This window comes from Schistocerca nitens, chromosome 2 (assembly GCF_023898315.1).
Source record: "Schistocerca nitens isolate TAMUIC-IGC-003100 chromosome 2, iqSchNite1.1, whole genome shotgun sequence".
Classification (NCBI taxonomy): domain Eukaryota; kingdom Metazoa; phylum Arthropoda; class Insecta; order Orthoptera; family Acrididae; genus Schistocerca; species Schistocerca nitens.
The window spans coordinates 724,999,996-725,018,175 of record NC_064615.1 but is presented as its reverse complement, the minus strand read 5'-3'; the positions used below and the strand labels follow the sequence as shown (position 1 = coordinate 725,018,175).

General features: G+C 39.0%; 2 protein-coding genes across 5 annotated transcripts in view; one reads left to right on the top strand and one right to left on the bottom strand.

The window, feature by feature from the left end:
- The window catches only part of LOC126236919 (aspartate--tRNA ligase, mitochondrial), a 161,727-nt gene extending 143,953 nt beyond the window's left edge, over window positions 1-17,774 (bottom strand). For 2 of the 3 annotated variants that reach the window (XM_049946574.1, XM_049946576.1), the window contains exon 1: window positions 17,495-17,717. In XM_049946574.1, coding sequence (XP_049802531.1) covers window positions 17,495-17,534 — 40 coding nt within the window. In that variant the 5' untranslated portion in view covers window positions 17,535-17,717. Of the gene's footprint in view, window positions 1-17,494 lie in introns of all 3 variants that reach the window. The other variant, XM_049946575.1, reaches the window with a different exon arrangement.
- Window positions 17,721-18,180, top strand: part of LOC126236921 (lactoylglutathione lyase) — a 127,628-nt gene continuing 127,168 nt past the window's right edge. Inside the window, exon 1 of one of the 2 annotated variants that reach the window (XM_049946582.1) lies at window positions 17,721-17,856. Coding sequence is in view for 1 of the 2 variants with exons in the window: in XM_049946578.1 (XP_049802535.1) it covers window positions 18,159-18,180 (22 nt within the window). In the remaining variant the exon portion in view is untranslated. Of the gene's footprint in view, window positions 17,857-18,143 lie in introns of those variants that run through there. The other variant, XM_049946578.1, reaches the window with a different exon arrangement.

Genomic DNA, 18,180 nt, shown 5'->3' with positions numbered 1-18,180 from the left:
TCAAGTGAGGAAGGAAAATGAGGAATGCAACAGCTTGAAGCAAGGTCGTCAGGGAGAGGGGTTAACAATGATCATCATCCTGGATGAGCAGCATGAATCCCCCACGAGATGGAATGCCATCCTCGGAAGGAAGGTCAAAGCAGACTGGGAAGAAATACGAGAGCTCAAAGCGGTCGCGAGGACGCAATTTTTGTTTCCTGGAGGCAGAGAACAAATAGACGCAGCGATTCTAAGAGCAGACATAACTCCTCTTTGTTGGATCTAAGGACTGATGACCGCAGCAGTGAAGTCCCATAGTGCTCAGAGCCATTTGAACCATTTGTTGGACCTAAGGCCATGAATGTTCCACTGAAGGACAGTCATAACAAGCAAAGGGGAGGAGGAAAAAAATGGAGAGGTGTCATTCCACTGTCTGCCGAGTGCCAGCATTTGAAGACTCATTGCTACAGGGCACAGAGGCAGAAGGATCCTGCTCCATGTGGCCTACAGGGGCGTCGGCATTCTCCTTCTGTCGGTCTGCAAAGTCCTGAGCAGAAAAATGGTTGGTGGTACACACCGGCGACACGGTGGTTGGCCGAGTGAGGGTATCATGTGGCAACATTGTTGAAGAGGACCTCCATGTCTGTGAACGAGAAGACTGTTTGCCTTTGTTTGACTTCTTGGAGCCTTTCCAGCTGGCAGAGGAAGACTCAGATATTTGTCAGCTGGAGGGTCGTAGGAAGTCTTTGCAGAAGTATTCCTCCTGTCCTTTCCAGCCTGCTGGTTGTGTAGCAGGTGACTTCAGCCCTCAAGGCGGAAGTTTGGTCGCCTGCTGCACAGCTGGAGGAGGAGATGGGGATGCTACCATGACAGTGGGCGATTTCACAATCATGGTGCTGAATTTGATGTCGCATGTCGGTGTGGTCATGTCCTTCATGGAGTGAGATATAGCAAAAACAGTACTGCTTTAAGTGTCAGATGATAGAACAAGGGTTTCCAACTAGCTGACAACTTGCGAGAAACCGGGTAAGACACTTTTTCCTTCAATCGGATCTCCTGGACAGACCGCACATCAAGATACACAGGGTAATCTTGGGAGGAGGTGACATGGTTGCCATTGTAGTTTATACAGTGGGGAGGAGGAGGTGGACAGTCGCACCCCTACCACAGGTTACACGTTTGGCCGGGTGTAGACAGGACATTCGAGTGTAGTTGTAATGATGACACTGATAGCAGCACATCGGGTTTGGAATGGACGGTCGGACTGTGGTAACTTCATAGACCACTTTGATCTTTGATTTCAGCACCATTCTATCAAAAGTGAGAAAAGGAGTGTGTTGTGTAGGTACATGATGAAAGGCTCCCAGGATGCTGTAAAATTAAGATTTATTAAAAAACAAAAAGTGAAACACCAAGCAACCAGAGAGTTGGCGAAGACATTAATTATAAATGTGTGGTAAGGCGCAGACAAATGAAAGAAAAAAACATTCAATTTTTGTACAGTTTTTTTTGTTTTTTGCTCTCACGTCTCTTGCATGTAGAAGGACGATGAAGATGAGTGATTTTAGATATGAAGTATTTCAAGCTCTTTTTATCATATGTGTGTGTAAATAATATTATACTGAATAACAGTATCAAGTATTTTTTTATTTACTGAAGTGAAGAGAAGAACACATGAAGAGGATTTTCTTGATTACGACAAGCGCTGGTGTTCTCGGAGTCTGCTGCCTGCAGCTACAATTAAAATGTAAGTCAAGTCCGATGGTCAAAAGATATAAATAAGCACAGAACATTTCAATAACGCAATCGTATTATATCCTACAAAAATGTGTCTTCATATGCACAGTCAATAATATTAAGCAATATTTATTATTATTATTATTATTTCTTTCCTTTCTCAGACCGTAGGTCTGGTTCGAAATGAAAGTGACGCGGACCATGATCAAGCGTGACTTCCTTTTAACTGTACGGTATATGTTACATTGCGTTTAGGAACTTTCGGGTAATTGAACATGTATCAATAATTACGGATTTCTGTAGTTGTATATATATGTTTGGATGTAGCTGTATTGCGTTGATGTACTGGTGGATATTGTGTGGTATGACTCCTGTAGTTGATAGTATAGTTGGTATAATGTCAACTTTATCCTGATGCCACATGTCCTTGACTTCCTCAGCCAGTTGGATGTATTTTTCAATTTTTTCTCCTGTTTTCTTCTGTATATTTGTTGTATTGGGTATGGATATTTCGATTAGTTGTGTTAATTTCTTCTTTTTATTGGTGAGTATGAAGTCAGGTTTGTTATGTGGCGTTGTTTTATCTGTTATAATGGTTCTGTTCCAGTATAATTTGTATTCATCATTCTCCTGTACATTTTGTGGTGCTTACTTGTATGTGGGAACGTGTTGTTTTATAAGTTTATGTTGTAAGGCAAGCTGTTGATGAATTATTTTTGCAACATTGTCATGTCTTCTGGGGTATTCTGTATTTGCTAGTATTGTACATCCGCTTGTGATGTGATCTACTGTTTCTATTTGTTGTTTGCAAAGTCTGCATTTATCTGTTGTGGTATTGGGATCTTTAATAATATGCTTGCTGTAATACCTGGTGTTTATTGTTTGATCCTGTATTGCAATCATGAATCCTTCCATCTCACTGTATATATTGCCTTTTCTTAGCCATGTGTTGGATGCGTCTTGATCGATGTGTGGCTGTGTTGGATGATACAGGTGCTTGCCATGTAGTGTTTTCTTTTTCCAATTAACTTTCTTCGTATCGGTTGATGTTATGTGATCTAAAGGGTTGTAGAAGTGGTTATGAAATTGCAGTGGTGTAGCAGATGTATTTATATGAGTGATTGCTTTGTGTATTTAGCTGATTTCTGCTCGTTCTATAAAGCATTTTCTTAAATTGTCTACCTGTCCATAATGTAGGTTTTTTATGTCGATAAATCCCCTTCCTCCTTCCTTTCTGCTTAATGTGAATCTTTCTGTTGCTGAATGTATGTGATGTATTCTATATTTGTGGCATTGTGATCATGTAAGTGTATTGAGTGCTTCTAGGTCTGTGTTACTCCATTTCACTACTCCAAATGAGTAGGTCAATATTGGTATTGCATAAGTATTTATAGCTTTTGTCTTGTTTCTTGCTGTCAAATCTGTTTTCAGTATTTTTGTTAGTCTTTGTCTATATTTTTCTTTTAGTTCTTCTTTAATATTTGTATTATCTATTCCTATTTTTTGTCTGTATCCTAGATATTTATAGGCATCTGTTTTTTCCATCGCTTCTATGCAGTCACTGTGGTTATCCAATATGTAATCTTCTTGTTTAGTGTGTTTTCCCTTGACTATGCTATTTTTCTTACATTTGTCTGTTCCAAAAGCCATATTTATATCATTGCTGAATACTTCTGCTATCTTTAGTAATTGGTTGAGTTGTTGATTTGTTGCTGCCAGTAGTTTTAGATCATCCATGTATAGCAAATGTGTGATTTTGTGTGGGTATGTTCCAGTGATATTGTATCCATAATTTGTATTATTTAGCATGTTGGATAGTGGGTTCAGAGCAAGGCAGAACCAGAAAGGACTTAATGAATCTCCTTGGTATATTCCACGCTTAATCTGTATTGGCTGTGATGTGATATTATTTGAATTTGTTTGGATATTAAGTGTGGTTTTCCAATTTTTCATTACTATGTTTAGGAACTGTATCAATTTAGGATCTACTTTGTATATTTCCAATATTTGTAGTAACCATGAGTGGGGTACACTATCAAAAGCTTTTTGGTAATCAATGTATGCGTAGTGTAGCGACCTTTGTTTAGTTTTAGCTTGATATGTCACCTCTGCATCTATTATCAGTTGCTCTTTACATCCTCGTGCTCCTTTGCAACAGCCTTTTTGTTCTTCATTTATAATTTTGTTCTGTGTTGTATGTGTCATTAATTTCTGTGTAATGACTGAAGTTAATATTTTGTATATTGTTGGTAGGCATGTTATGGGGCGATATTTAGCTGGGTTTGGTGTGTCTGCTTGATCTTTAGGTTTCAGATAAGTTATTCCATGTGTAAGTGTATCAGGGAATGCGTATGGGTCTGCAATGTAACTGTTAAATAATTTAGTTAGATGTGAATGTGTTGAGGTGAACTTCTTTAGCCACAAATTTGCTATTTTATCTTTTCCAGGGGCTTTCCAATTGTGAGTAGAATTAATTGCTCGGGTGACTTCATGTTGCAAAATTATCACTTCAGGCATTTGTGGTATCATCTTGTATGTGTCTGTTTCTGCTTGTATCCACCGTGCATGCCTGTTATGTTGTACCGGGTTTGACCATATGTTGCTCCAGAAGTGTTCCATGTCTGTTATGTTTGGTGGATTGTCTATTTTAATGTGTGTGTTATCTATTGTCTGGTAAAATTTCTTTTGGTTTGTGTTGAATGTTTGGTTTTGTTTCCTTCTATTTTCACTTGTATTGTATCTCCTAAGTCGTTTGGCCAATGCTTGTAATTTCTGCTTCTTCTCATCTAATTGCTCTATCGCTTCTTCTTGTGAGATTTTACCTAACCTTTTTCGTTTTTTTTCTGACATTTCATTTCTTATAAATTGTGTTAGCTGTCCGATGTCCTTTCTCAGTTTTTCTATTCTGATCTGTAGCCTGTGTTGCCATGCTGGTTTTGTGGGTTTCTTCTGTGTGTTGGTTGGTTCTGATCTCTGCCTAGTGTGTATATTTAGTGTAGTGAGTGCTCCTATATAAACCAGTAGTTGTAACTCTTCCATAGTTGTATATTCATTTATTTTGTTGTGTATGATTGTGTTGATAGTTTTTATTGTTGTTTCGACTTGTGGGTTATTTGGCGGTCTATGCAAGAACGGTCTAATGTCTGTATTTGTGTCTTTGTATTCTATATATGTCAGCTGAAATTTTTCTTCTATATCTAACATGTGTGTCACTTCGTGTTCTATTTGTGCTTGTTCTGGTGGCTGTCGCAAGATTTCGTTTTCCTCTGATTGTTTAATTGATGCGTGTTGTTCTTTGTTTGTTTGCTCTGGGATGTTTGAGTCCATTACTCTATTTTCTTCTTCTTCTGTTTGCACATTATTTTGTTCCAGTATTTGTTGTACTTGTTGTTTGATGTTTTCTAATTCTGACTGGGGTATCCTGTTATTTTTTATTATTACACGGATCTGATCAGCTAGTCGTTGTTCTGTTAAAAATTTTAATTCTGGGTATCTGGTAATAAATGTTGTGTATACTTGTGATCTGTATCCAGTTGTGTTGGTTCCTAGGTTTGTTGCTTGGTAATAACAGAACATGAGGTGTCGATTAACTTCATCTGACCATCTCATCCTCTGCCTTTGTTTTACTTCTAGGGTGGTTGTAGGAAGCATATCCTGCAAAACACCTCTATTTGGATTTAAATCATTTTCCAGTTGGCTAGCAGTGTCGTTACCATTGTGGGTGGGCATATGGTTCAAGCGTCGTCCCCGACCATGACGGCGCTTGTCCGAGGCTTCTTTAGTTTTGTCCTGAACCAACTCATCACACTAAAAGGGGGGTTAGCCCTATTAGTGGTTTGTTCTTTTCGTCGCCTTTTACGAATGGCAGAACATACTGGAGGCCTATTCTTTTCCCGGGCCTCCACGGGGATTATTATTATTATTATTATTACAGTGTGTGAGGATGGATCTACCTTTTACATCAACCAATGGACTGCAATGACACCCTTATCAGAGAGGTACATTTGGATTTCTGTCTCAGTCAGACCATTGAACAGCCTACTGTAAACAACACCGAGGGAAGAATTCAGCATTCGATGAACTTCCACTCGAACAGGATAACAATGCAGGAGCGAAGCTGCAAGCAGGTGTACTTGAGAATCAGAAGTAGTCTCCAAATGCGAAGTGCCATTTTGTAAACATGAGCAGGATTTCACAGAGCCAGCAATTGCAACAACAACTTTCTGAATAATAAACGGATTTACCATAGCAAAGGACTGAGTGTCTTCAGTACGTGAAACCATGAGGAACTATGGTGCATGGGGAACTACAAATCGTTTACCTCACTCTATTTATGTTTGGTAGACATTGACTGTGTAGATGATGGCTGCTTCATTGAGAGAAAATCCCGCATTTTTGCCAATGTCTTTGATGACGTCCTCCTTCCAACCGGTGCCACCCCCTGCCAATCAAAAGGGGGCACACCTGCCTTAGGTGATTGTTCGCACCTCAGGTCACACCTACTGAACACCTCACAGGGGGACCAACTGGCACTTTGGGAAGGTAGCAGCTCAGGCAATCACCCCTCCCTGGACCTGGCTTGTACCGGGGGTACATGTGAGCCCTACCTGTTAACCCGGGGCTGAAAATTACACATTACCCAGTCACCTGTTACATGTCAGACATGACATGTCAACTGGCCTTCAGCAGTGCACAGGAAGGAAGAAGAAAAAGGGGAATCTCAAAGAGAAAAAAGGAACAAAAAACAGTGGAGTAACTGTTCTGATATTGGCTACTGAATATGCAGAAAACATTTCCAAATACATCCAAGACATGTTCCCCAAGGCAGGGGAAAAAGAATAGCAAGAAGCTAGACATGCAGTACAAAAGGGAAAAGATGCTGCAGAGGCTGGGGCCCTATGGTAGCCAAGCACGAATCTGTCAAAGTGTGGCAAGCCCCTGGGATGCACAGGAACCTGTAGAAGGTGAAAAAGTTAAGAAATGTGAAGATCAGGAAATCATTCTACAAAACATTAACACTGTGGAAAACAGGCCTGCCACATGACAAATAATTATTTTATAAATGTTCTACACGATTCTAGCTAGCCTCATGGCCACTGGCTGATAATTTCTTTTCACTATACAAGAAATCCACCACGATGCAGCCTACTCTGAACGAAGGCTCTCTACACGGGCACCACTCACAGAAGTGGCTTCATGGTCGTTACCCAGACACACAGTGTACCCAGAGAGACAGGCCAACTCCTCTGCGTGCACAGGGAGGTAACAACTTGTGCATCACACACACACACACACACACACACACACACACACACACACACACACACACACACACACACACACACACGGTACAATGCTGAGTCTAGAATGGTTGATGTGAAAAGGTTTCCGATATGATTATGGCCGCACAATGGGAATTAACAGATTCTGTACAGGGAATGGTAGTTGGAGCTAAAAGCATGGGACAATCCATTTTGGAAATCATTGGGGAATTCATTATTCCGAGATCCACAGTATCAAGGATGTGCCGGGAATACCAAATTTCAGGCATTACCTTTCACTACGGACAATACAGTGGCCAACAGCCTTCATTTACTGACTAAGAGCAATGGTGTTTGCGTAGAGCTGTCAGTGCTGACAGAGAAACAACACTGCATGAAATAACTGTAGAAATCAATGTGGGACATATGACAAATGTATCCATTAGGATACTGTCCATTCGATTAGTCAGCCAGTCAAGTCAGGCTCCAGTTCTCCTGATTTTGCCATCCTACCACCAGTATCCTTCCAAAAACAAGATACTGAACCTCTTAAACAGAAAAAAACCACAAAATTTAAAAACTATGTTATGAGGTAAATGCAGGAAAAGATAAACCCTGAGCTTGTCCCTCTGTAGATGTATGTCAGCTGAGAGCCAGTGGCCATGAGGCTCCAGCGATCTCTACAGACAGACCTGAATGCTACAGTGTGCACCATTAAGCTATCCACAACTTTCCCTTCTTGACCACACTGATGGCAAGACCTGTTAAATACATCCTCCCACCACCACCACCTCTCCCAAACCAGTCGTAAACGTCACCTAATCCATCAATGGCAGGGCTACCTGTGAACTCAGTCATGCGATCTACAAGCTAAGCTGCAAGCACTGTGCTGAATTCTACGTGGGTATGACAGCCAACAAGCTGTCTTTCTGCATGAATAGCCACTGACAAACTATGACCAAAAAACAACTAGACGACCCTGTTCTTGAGTATGCTGCCCAACACAACATTCTTCATTTCAATGACTGCTCCACAGCCTGGACTATCTGGATCCTTCCCACACAGTTCAGCTTTTCTGAATTGCACAGGTGGGAACTCCTGCAACATATCTGGTGTTCCCGTGACCCTCCTGGCATCAATCTTCATTAGTCATTGTCCTTAACCATCTAACCCCTTCCTTGATCCCATTCCAGCAAGACACAGCCCTCTATTCCATCAACGCACCCAGTCTTTTCTTTTTACTCCCCTCCTATTGGGCTAATCCCCCTCTCTTCTGCCCTCTGTCTAATCTCCCAACTGCACCTAGCTGCCCTATCCTCTATCCACGTCGTCCCTGCATGCCCCCTCAGTAGCCCTTCACGGACCCCTACCTCTAACCTGCTATCCCTCCCCCATCCCTCCTCCTTACACCCAACCAGTTGCCTCTTCCATCAAGCCCTGCTGCTGCTGCTCATAGTCTGGTTTCCACTATTACTCCTGTTTGGTATCGGTCTCACACACTTGAACGGTATTCTAAGATGAGATGCACATATGTTTTGTAAACAGTGTCCTTGTAAATCAACTGCATTTTGCCAGTATTCTACTGATGAACTAATGAACCAAGGTCTGCCACATACTTTACCTACAACTGAGCTTGCACATTTCATTCCCCACACACAGTTACACCCTGGTATCCGTATGAACTGAATGATTTCAACAGTATCTCACTGACACTTTACTCACAGCACACTGTGTTTTGTGAAGTGTAAAATTTTAAATTTTTGAACATTTAAAGCATGTTGCCAATCTATCCACCTCTTGGTAATTGTATTGAGACCTGACAGAATATTTGTACAGCTCTTTTTTTTTCAGATAGTACTTCATTAAAGGCAACTGCAACATTCGCAAAAAGTCTGTGGTTATTACTGATAATGTAAGCCAAGTCACGAATATATGACATCAGCAAGGGTCCCAATGCACTTCTCAGCGACATATTTGAAGTTCGTTTTGTGTTCATCAGTAAATTACTCAGCATTTTACTGGTGCATCATACAGTGAAGAACAAGTGAATAAACAACAACCTAGAAACAATGGCCAACGAGTCAAATGAGAAAGAAGCTAATCACATGTGGAAATGTATCATAAGGAAACAAAATATTCAGAAGAAAGGGATGGTATCATGAGATAGTTTTCACCACTTTCCGACTAACATCTCTCCACTTGTGCATAACTTCAGTGCAGTATAGAAAGAGAAAGCAAGGAGACTTCACAATGTGCTACCATTTATTCCAGCAAGTGACAGACGCCCCTATTTTTGACCCATCAGTGTACATTAATGTAGAATAATGGTGCTTAATTATAATATAAATCTTGTGTTAAAGCAGTGTTCTTTAACCAAAATATCAACAAATAAAGAACCCTGCACGGCACTCCTTGAGTTGAACATTAAATCACTGATGATGCAACAAAGAATGTTAAAACTTATTGCAGAACTACATGATCATCATTCTCCTGTTCATCTGATCAGATCAAGCACATCATTCTCAATTCTATTCAAAAATGAAAAATAAATAAAAAAGCACCATAAGAGAACCACAAAGTGTTCATGAAAACTTAATTTGTGGAACTGTCCACAGGCATTGTGCCAAAAAGGAGTGGCTTGGCCCCTCTAAAGACCGAAGGCGACACTGATAGGGTGATATCTGTTGTACCTGTGATATTTGTTGTAAAGATGGTTCTTGTACTGCAAGGTTACCTAGTGTGGAGTGGTACTTCCTTATCACACAGTGGATGCAACTGAGGAGCATTTTTGATCTTGATATCCAGTCTAAGTAATTTAGTTATTTATTTCTTTTATTGGAAGTTCCTTTGACTTTAACAGCATTAAAATTTCTAGGATATGGGCTAAGTCAGTGTTTTTACAATATCTACAATTATGAATTTATAAAATTTACAATAAAGGAGTCAGTAAGGCACAATATGGTAGATTCAGGATTGGACTCGAGTCAACTAATATGTGAAAATAAATAAAGTACACAATAAAACATGACATCAGAATTAATATTTAGAGCTAAAGCAGTTGGAAATATCAGCAAACACACTGTTAGCACAAGTTTCCCGATGTTTCCTTGCCATTTTATCCACTGGGAGACATTCACATTAGTGCTGTACTTGAGACTCAATACATATTTTACAACAAAAATAATTTATATGTATGACTGCAACAATCAGATATCCGAATTATGCAATTAACAACACATATGCATGTTCATTTATACTAAAAAATTAATGAATTAAGTAGAATGAATTTTGGAATAGGTATTCCTTTTTATTTTGGATCGGGTATTCTTTTTTAGGTGTTCCAAAAGCAAGTGTCTTTATGTCTGCAAGTAGGGCATTGAAAACTTTCATGTTTGGGTAATTTACTCCTTTCAGCACATGTGTGAAGTTTATCTGGGTGTGCATTGATAACTTTCATACTTGAGAAATTTACTCCTTTCTGCACATGCGTGAAGTTTATCTGGTCACTACCTAAGTCCTGTTTTAACCTCGTACTAAGGCCATAATACGCATTATCAGTTTTTAAAAGAGAGTGGCTTTTAATTGATGTAACATACAAGAGAGGGGGTATATTGAAGTCACTGCAAAAACCTGTAGCTTCTGGAACAAACTCCCGCAGGAGTTCTTTGGATGAAGACCACCCATGTGAAACAACACAATGCACAGAAGAATCAAGCAGTTCTAATGGTATCCTTATGAGTAGACGATGCAATAATGCATATGACAAAAGTTTGGCAGATCTATGATAAGGCAGGACCAATTAAATTTGCTATCAATGTACACATCCAAGAGCTTTGTAGAGTTCACTTGCTAAATTTGCTGACTGGAACAAAGAGCTTTCTGATATTTAGAGGGTTCTCAGAGCTAAACCAGTTGGAAATATCAGCAAATACACAGTTAGCACAAGTTTCCCGATTTTTCCTTGCTATTTTATCCACTAGGAGAGATGTATCATCTGCAAAGAGTGTGAACTTATTCACTGTAGTGAAACTTAGTGAGGAGTGTTGTTTATAAATATAATAAATAGCAAGTCCCCCACGACTAAGCCTTGTGGCACTACAGTATTGACTGTGCCCAACTTACATAAAGCTGGAATTCCACTTAGATGAAGCTGGAATTCTGTTACTTTCAGTAATTGTTGTCCTCTGCTTCCTATCTCTTTGGCAAGACTTTGATCCAGGTCCTCATCATTATACTCGACCTATAAAATTCTATTTTATTTAGCAAAATTTCATAACTATCAGGTAAGGTACTCGATTTTGTTGGCATCCATTCGGAATTCCTAATCAACAGTGGGAAATATGTACTAGGTCTGCTAGCAGCATTCTTTACTGATATTCTCCAAACTGGTAACATATCCACCAAACTGGTAACATAACCCATGATTTGACATGAGCAAAACTCACAGCCATCTTAAAACCAGGCAAACCAAATGAAAAACCTCAAAGCTACCCACTCATGACTTTAACTAGCACAGTGTATAAATTTTTGGAAAGAATAGTGTACAATAGGATAAGCCACAAAATTTCCAAAATCTGTCTGCTGAACAGGCAGTATTCCACCTAAGCCACAGCTGCACTGATCAGTTTCTCTCACTGACAACTTTTATTGAATCAGGCTTTTAAAAACAACAAAGGACCTCAAGTGGATTTGCACAGCTAACAGCAGCTTATTGCAGGATTTCAAATAATGAAATGAAATGGTGTGATGGACCTCAACTAAGTACCCTCCGACTCAGAGCTGCAATATTAAAAGCTTTGGCTGGTTTCATTGTCTAGGGGTTGGGATACGTAGTTGCCGCATTACAGGCCAAATACTGCTAAGTCTACAGTATACGATAAGAATACACACATGAATCGAATGGTCGAAGGTTTCTATCACTCGGCAATTGCGAATTATGAATGTAACATAAATTTTTAATGAAAGATTGCAATTAAATAAAATCTGCAGGTACTATCTTAACGACTTTAAATGATGAGTACGATAGTACAAGTACTTTTGAGAATGCAGTATATTTCCGCAAATCAATTATTGGTGTTGATGATCCAGCATTTAAATAAAATATAAGTTGAATAACAGGGAAACAATAGATTCCTACTTCAAGAAATTAGTTATGAAGAAAAACATAGCTCGCGAGATATTCGCTTTTGAACGTATACTACGTCTTCACTGCAGAAGCCAGGGAAATCACTCAAGAGCACAGGTCGGCACTCTGAAATATTTCTATCCTCCGTGACCACACACAAACTGCTCAACTGTCCAAGTCTTTCCGCCGACTGTGCATCCGTCGTGCCATACCGTCCTGGACTCGCGGTGTCCTCTCCCGTACTGTCCCGAACTGTCTCTCGTGTCCTCCCCCGTACTCCATGCTCCTCCCCCACTTCCATACAGTCTTTACATTAACGAATGCTTGGCTAGAGAGCTCCCGCCATGTCTTCGAGCCAATGCACACTCACAGACATATTAAAATGCATTCGAAATACTGGATTTACATTTAAATAACTTCAAATTAAATAAATATTACTACGCCTGGACCATAAACATGCTGCAACATACATTATTAAATACATAAACAAATTAAATAAACATACATCAAAGGAATAGAAATGTCTGCCGTTAAGGTTTCACAAAGTCCGCCATCTTTAGCTCTCCCGGCATGTCTCCTTCATTGACACAGCGTCATCATGGAATTCCCAGCCACATGGCTGCTGGACCCCACTTGCTTCGGCCAACGTCCGGCACCACGTGATCGGCCTGCCGAGCAGCCCGCGGCCACGCCAACTCCGAACTTAGAATATTTTCAGGGCGCCACAAGTTGCCCGTTACCTCACATTATCATACTAAATGGAGGCAACTGCTAATATTCAAAATGTATGAGTAATATCACGTGTTAAAACTGGAAACCTCATAAGTTCTATGTTAAGCAATAGAATCTTACAAGTTCTAATGAGCAATAAGATGAGCAATCTAATAAAGCATAATAATAATAATAATAATAATAATAATGACCTCCAACACGGATCAATGCTAGCCCCCTTACCTTTTTCCTTGTACACAGCAGACAATCCTAAGACAACAGCAAGGAAATTTGGATACGCTGATGACTGGGCTCTTGCTGTGAGTCACAAAGATTTGGGTGTTACTGAGTCTGTCTTGACAGACAACCTACAAATTGTTGGCAAATACTTCCATAATTTAGGGTTACATCCAAGTGTTACCAAAACAGAACTCATCAGTTTCCTCCTTAACAACAAGCTCGCCAACAACGAAATAAATGTATATTTTCAAGAGGAACCTCTGAGGCATAACAGAAGCCCGCATAATCCAAGGATCATTCTTGACAGGATGCTCAGCTTTAAAGTGCACTAGTTGAAAAGTGCCACTAAGATGAAGAGAGGGAATAACATCTTGCGGAAACTTGGTGGTACAATATGGGGTTCATCTGCTAATCTTGAACTGGTGTAGCCCTTGGCAGAATATTGTGCTGCATTCTGGATCAACCACCCATACACCAGATTCATCAACATACAGTTCAACCAGACTATGCACCTTATTCAGAAACATTCCAACTTCCAGAACGCCTATTCTCAGCCATATAATTCCCCCAATTTAGCAGCGAGAATCTGCTCTTTCCCCCTGTACCCGAGGACATTCCTACATTCAATAAAAACAGACTTTCCCATCGTCTGCTTCTACAAAATGCCTTTTTTTTATGGGCAGTGGAGTAACTATAACATACCAAAGGGCAGGAATATGGCATAACAACTTAAGATGCCCTGTATCTTGACCAGTCACCAGATTTTGAAGAGCACGGTAAGAGTTGTCTGCACTCAACCGAATAAGGACAAGCAGTGGAAGACGTACAAGTGGGGATTAGCAACTTCAGTGAGCTGAGACTGGTGCAGAGTGACAAACTGTGCAGCATATCATATGTGCATGATCAAAACAGTCGTTCTCAGGAATGCACAGGAGTCCCTAATGGCAACAGACATAGACTGAATATAATCAGCTGCTGGGTACATGTCTGTATGCTTCTGTGGTTTGTACTTATTGTAAAATTGATCAACGTATAATTACGAAGTTATGTGTGTCTTAAAACTGTGTGTATGTGTGTGAAAAAAAAGGTTTTTCTTGTCTGATGTGATACTAGCCATACACTAAATACATAAAATCTAGGTTGACAAACTCGAAAGCCTTGTACAGGTCACACAAGATTCTGCAGACGCATTTTAATCACAGTAGGGATTTATCAAATACAACACACAGGATGGCCCTTATATAACCATGATGGTGCCTATGTATCCTTACAGAAACCCCATAAGAACTTTTTTTTTTTCTTTTCACTTCTCTGATGCTATTCTTGATTTCCCTACGTGTGATGGGAGTTCTGTGCACATGACTGACTTCGATACTGCTGACTTTATGCAGATGGTGTACTATTTCACTCACTGAGCCTTTAAATCCAGTTTCTCTGCAGCTGTTAAAAATGTCTATTGAGGATATTATAGACTTAATGTTTTTATCATATTTGCACCATGGCATTTTTATATCAGACAGGACTATTTTTTTCTCACTCTTTCAAAAACCAAAAAATATGAATAACATCTCCATTGTCCAGTGTCACAGAATATATTTTTCCACTGCCAGCAAATGAATCGGAGGTAGCAAAAATAACACACATTCTAAAGCCCATAAACACAGAACATCTTGATGAAGTACCTACTTGTGTAGTCAAGCAGTGTAAATATCAGTTAGTGAGACCTCTGATTGTTTTTACAAACTCAGCTATGCAAAATAAGAATTTTCCTCAATGCCTTAAAAAGTGTAAGACTGTGCCCATTTATAACAGTGGTGATAAGAAAAATCCTGCAAATTATAGGACAATTAACGTCACAGCTGTCTTCTCTAAAGTTGTGGAAATGGCCTTAAAATAATATTAGACATCTGATGGCCAGTATCAATGTATCATAGTCCTTAGATTGTTGTTATTCCAACCTGTTGTTTCCACTGTTTGAGAATATCAGATTTTATAGATACAAATGACATACTTAATGTAATACAGCATGGTTTTATAAAATGTAGATTTACTGCCACAGCCAAAGAAAACATTGTAGCTCATGATACTGGGGTCTCTGATGACAAAAGTCTGTGGCATTTTCTTGACTTTTCAAAGGCATTGGATTGTGTTATGTCACAACAGACTAATACACAAACTAAACTGTTATGATATTGGGTGCGCGGCAGCTGAAGTCATAAAATCATTTGTAGAAAACAGAGAGCAGTGCGTAGAAAGCAATAAAGTACAAAAAAAAGTCACGCTACTGTAAATGTATGCTCTAACATTCAGCTAGTACAGTTTGGTGTGCCTCAGGGATCAGTTCTGAGACTCCTATTTTCGTTCCGTATGTACACAAAGTGCCATCACTAGTAGGTGACAATATTGTAATGTTTGTTATACACTCAAATAAGAGAACATACATACAATTGCAAACAAATAAAACTACAAACAGTTACCTCGAAATAGACAATACAGTTCTCAAAAAAAGTAGAATATCACAAATTTTTGGATATCACCATTGATAAATACTCAACATAAGAGGACCATATCAGCTAAGTATGAGCGCTCACAAATAAGCCCTAGCATATCCTTAATGAGAAAGATGTCTAGGACAGTTAATACAAACATACTGATGACAATGTACTATGGCCTAATCTACCCCCACTTAATGTACTGCCTTATAGTTAGATTAGATTCAGTTTTTGATCCATGGACCCAAAAATGAGGTGATTCTCGTGGGTGTGGAACAACTCAGAAAGTATAACATAAAAAACCAAACATTTGTATGTAATACTCACTTCCTGGATCATTTTTCAGGAGGTTGTCAAAACAGGTGAACACATTACAGTAAACTGAAGCTGCTAAAATTTGCTAAACTAATACACTGTCGTCAGAATGAAACAGTTATGCACTTTTGCTAAATTTGTCCCACAATATATCTTATCTCGACTGTTGTTACCATGTGCTGTCAAAACTGAAATGTGACAGACTCTTTAATTAAGCTGGTCTAACAGTCCCTATTAAGATATTCATCTATAGAGTAGAAGGAGTTGCCTATCAAAAAATCTTTCAAACTCTATTTCAACTGTGCTTTATCTGAAACCAAGTTTTTAATGGTTGCCGGCAGTATATTGAAAATGTTCGTTGTTGAACATTGGATCCATTTTGGACAAAGGGAAGTGATTTTATGTCTTTATGAAGATTGTTCTTATCCTAGTATTTGTTAGACTACATATTGCACTATTGGTTGGAAACTGAGATACACTACTTGCAACAAATTTCATTAATGAATAAATATACTGAGAAGGAGTGGAATACAAAGTTCCTTGAACAATGATCTTGAATTTACAACACAAATGAGTCTTATTAAACGCTTTTGTATGCTAAAATCTTTTGCTTGGTTTGAGGGATTGTTCCAGAATATGATCCCATACGACATAATACAATGAAAGTTAGCAAAGAATGCAAGTTTTTTTTATATTTATATATCCTACATCTGACATCATTCTCACTGCAAATACAGACTTGTTCAGGGTCTTCAGCAATTCTGTGGTATGCCCTTCCCAAGTATATTTATTATAGAGTTGTAATCCCAGAAATTGAACACTTTAACCTCTTTAAAATGCATGTCTTCCTATGTTATACACATGCTGGAAGGCAATCTCTTACAGGTTCTTAACTGCATATAGTGGGTCTTTTAAAAGTTTAATGGCAGTGAGTCAACTTTAAACCATTTATTAGTGTCACAGAAAATTTGATTAGCAGTCATTTCTAAATCTGTCCTTGACTTGCTACTTATTGCAATATTTGTATCATGAGCAAACAAAACAAACTGAACATCTGGCAATGTAACAGATGAGAGGTCATTAATGTACACAAGAAAAAGCAATGGAACCCTGAGGAATACCACCTGTAATTAATTCCCAATCAGATGAAGACTGACTGCTTACTGCACAGGTATTTCATAATGACATCCTTTCTTTCCTGTTAGTTAGGTAAGACTCAGACCATTTCATGCATTGCCAGTGACACTGTAATATTCTAATTTACTAAAGAGAATGCTGTGAATCACACAGTCAAGGGATTTTGACAGGTGACAGAAAATGCCAGTAGCCTCTAAATTGTTATCTAACTAATTAAGTACATTCTTAGTGTACGTGTAAATAGCTTACTCTATGTCGGAACCCTTAAGGAACCCAAACTATTACTTGGACATTATATTATTTGCGGGTAGATGCTTGAACGCATTTTCAAATATCTTTGAAAAAGCCAGCAAAAGTGAAATTGGTAATTAGTTTGATTGTATCTCTTTATCTTCCTCCTTGTAAAGAACTTCAGCATATTTTAGCCAGCCTGGAGATGTTCCGCTGGTAAGAGTGTGAGCGATTACACAAATAACTTAAAATAGAAGTCAACTCACATGAGCACTTTTTGATTAACTTCACTCTGAGCTCAAACATAACGAGATATCTTGAACAGAATGACCTCCTTAATGCCAACCAGCACGGTTTTCGAAAATATCGATCATGTGATCTTACAGCTCTTAGGCAGAAAATGGACGGACGCTATTATTGCTGATCGAGATTTTGTATTTCACACGGATTAGTGGCGTTTTGTTTACGACCTTACCTCACATAACAAACACCGGTGCCTACTACTTGTCAAACCTATGAACAACTGCATGCCGCTCAGGCTTTGAAATGCCTTCAAAGACCTTGAGTTGGGTCATTTCTTGCAGTTGAGTTTACGATCAGTTGTTTCGCTAAGGGACATCAGGAGTGGGTATGTTGTACGTTGTTAGGTTTTATGTGGTTTCAAGTGAATTGCATTAGTTCTTGTATCGCAGTGGTTGCCACTGGAAATGTTTAATTTTTTAATATCACATTTAGAAGGCGTACTGTAAGACTTCAGTCATCAACAACGTACAGACTATAACAAAAATAAGATATTCACTCCCTTAATATTCAGGATGTTATTACTTAATTATTTTCATTATTTCTAGTTAATCATTCATCTCAATATCCTAGCCTGATAGTAATACAGTGCTGCTATTATAATCTCTTTAAAGATAAACAATACGATGAATGTATTCTTGTCTTCAGAAAG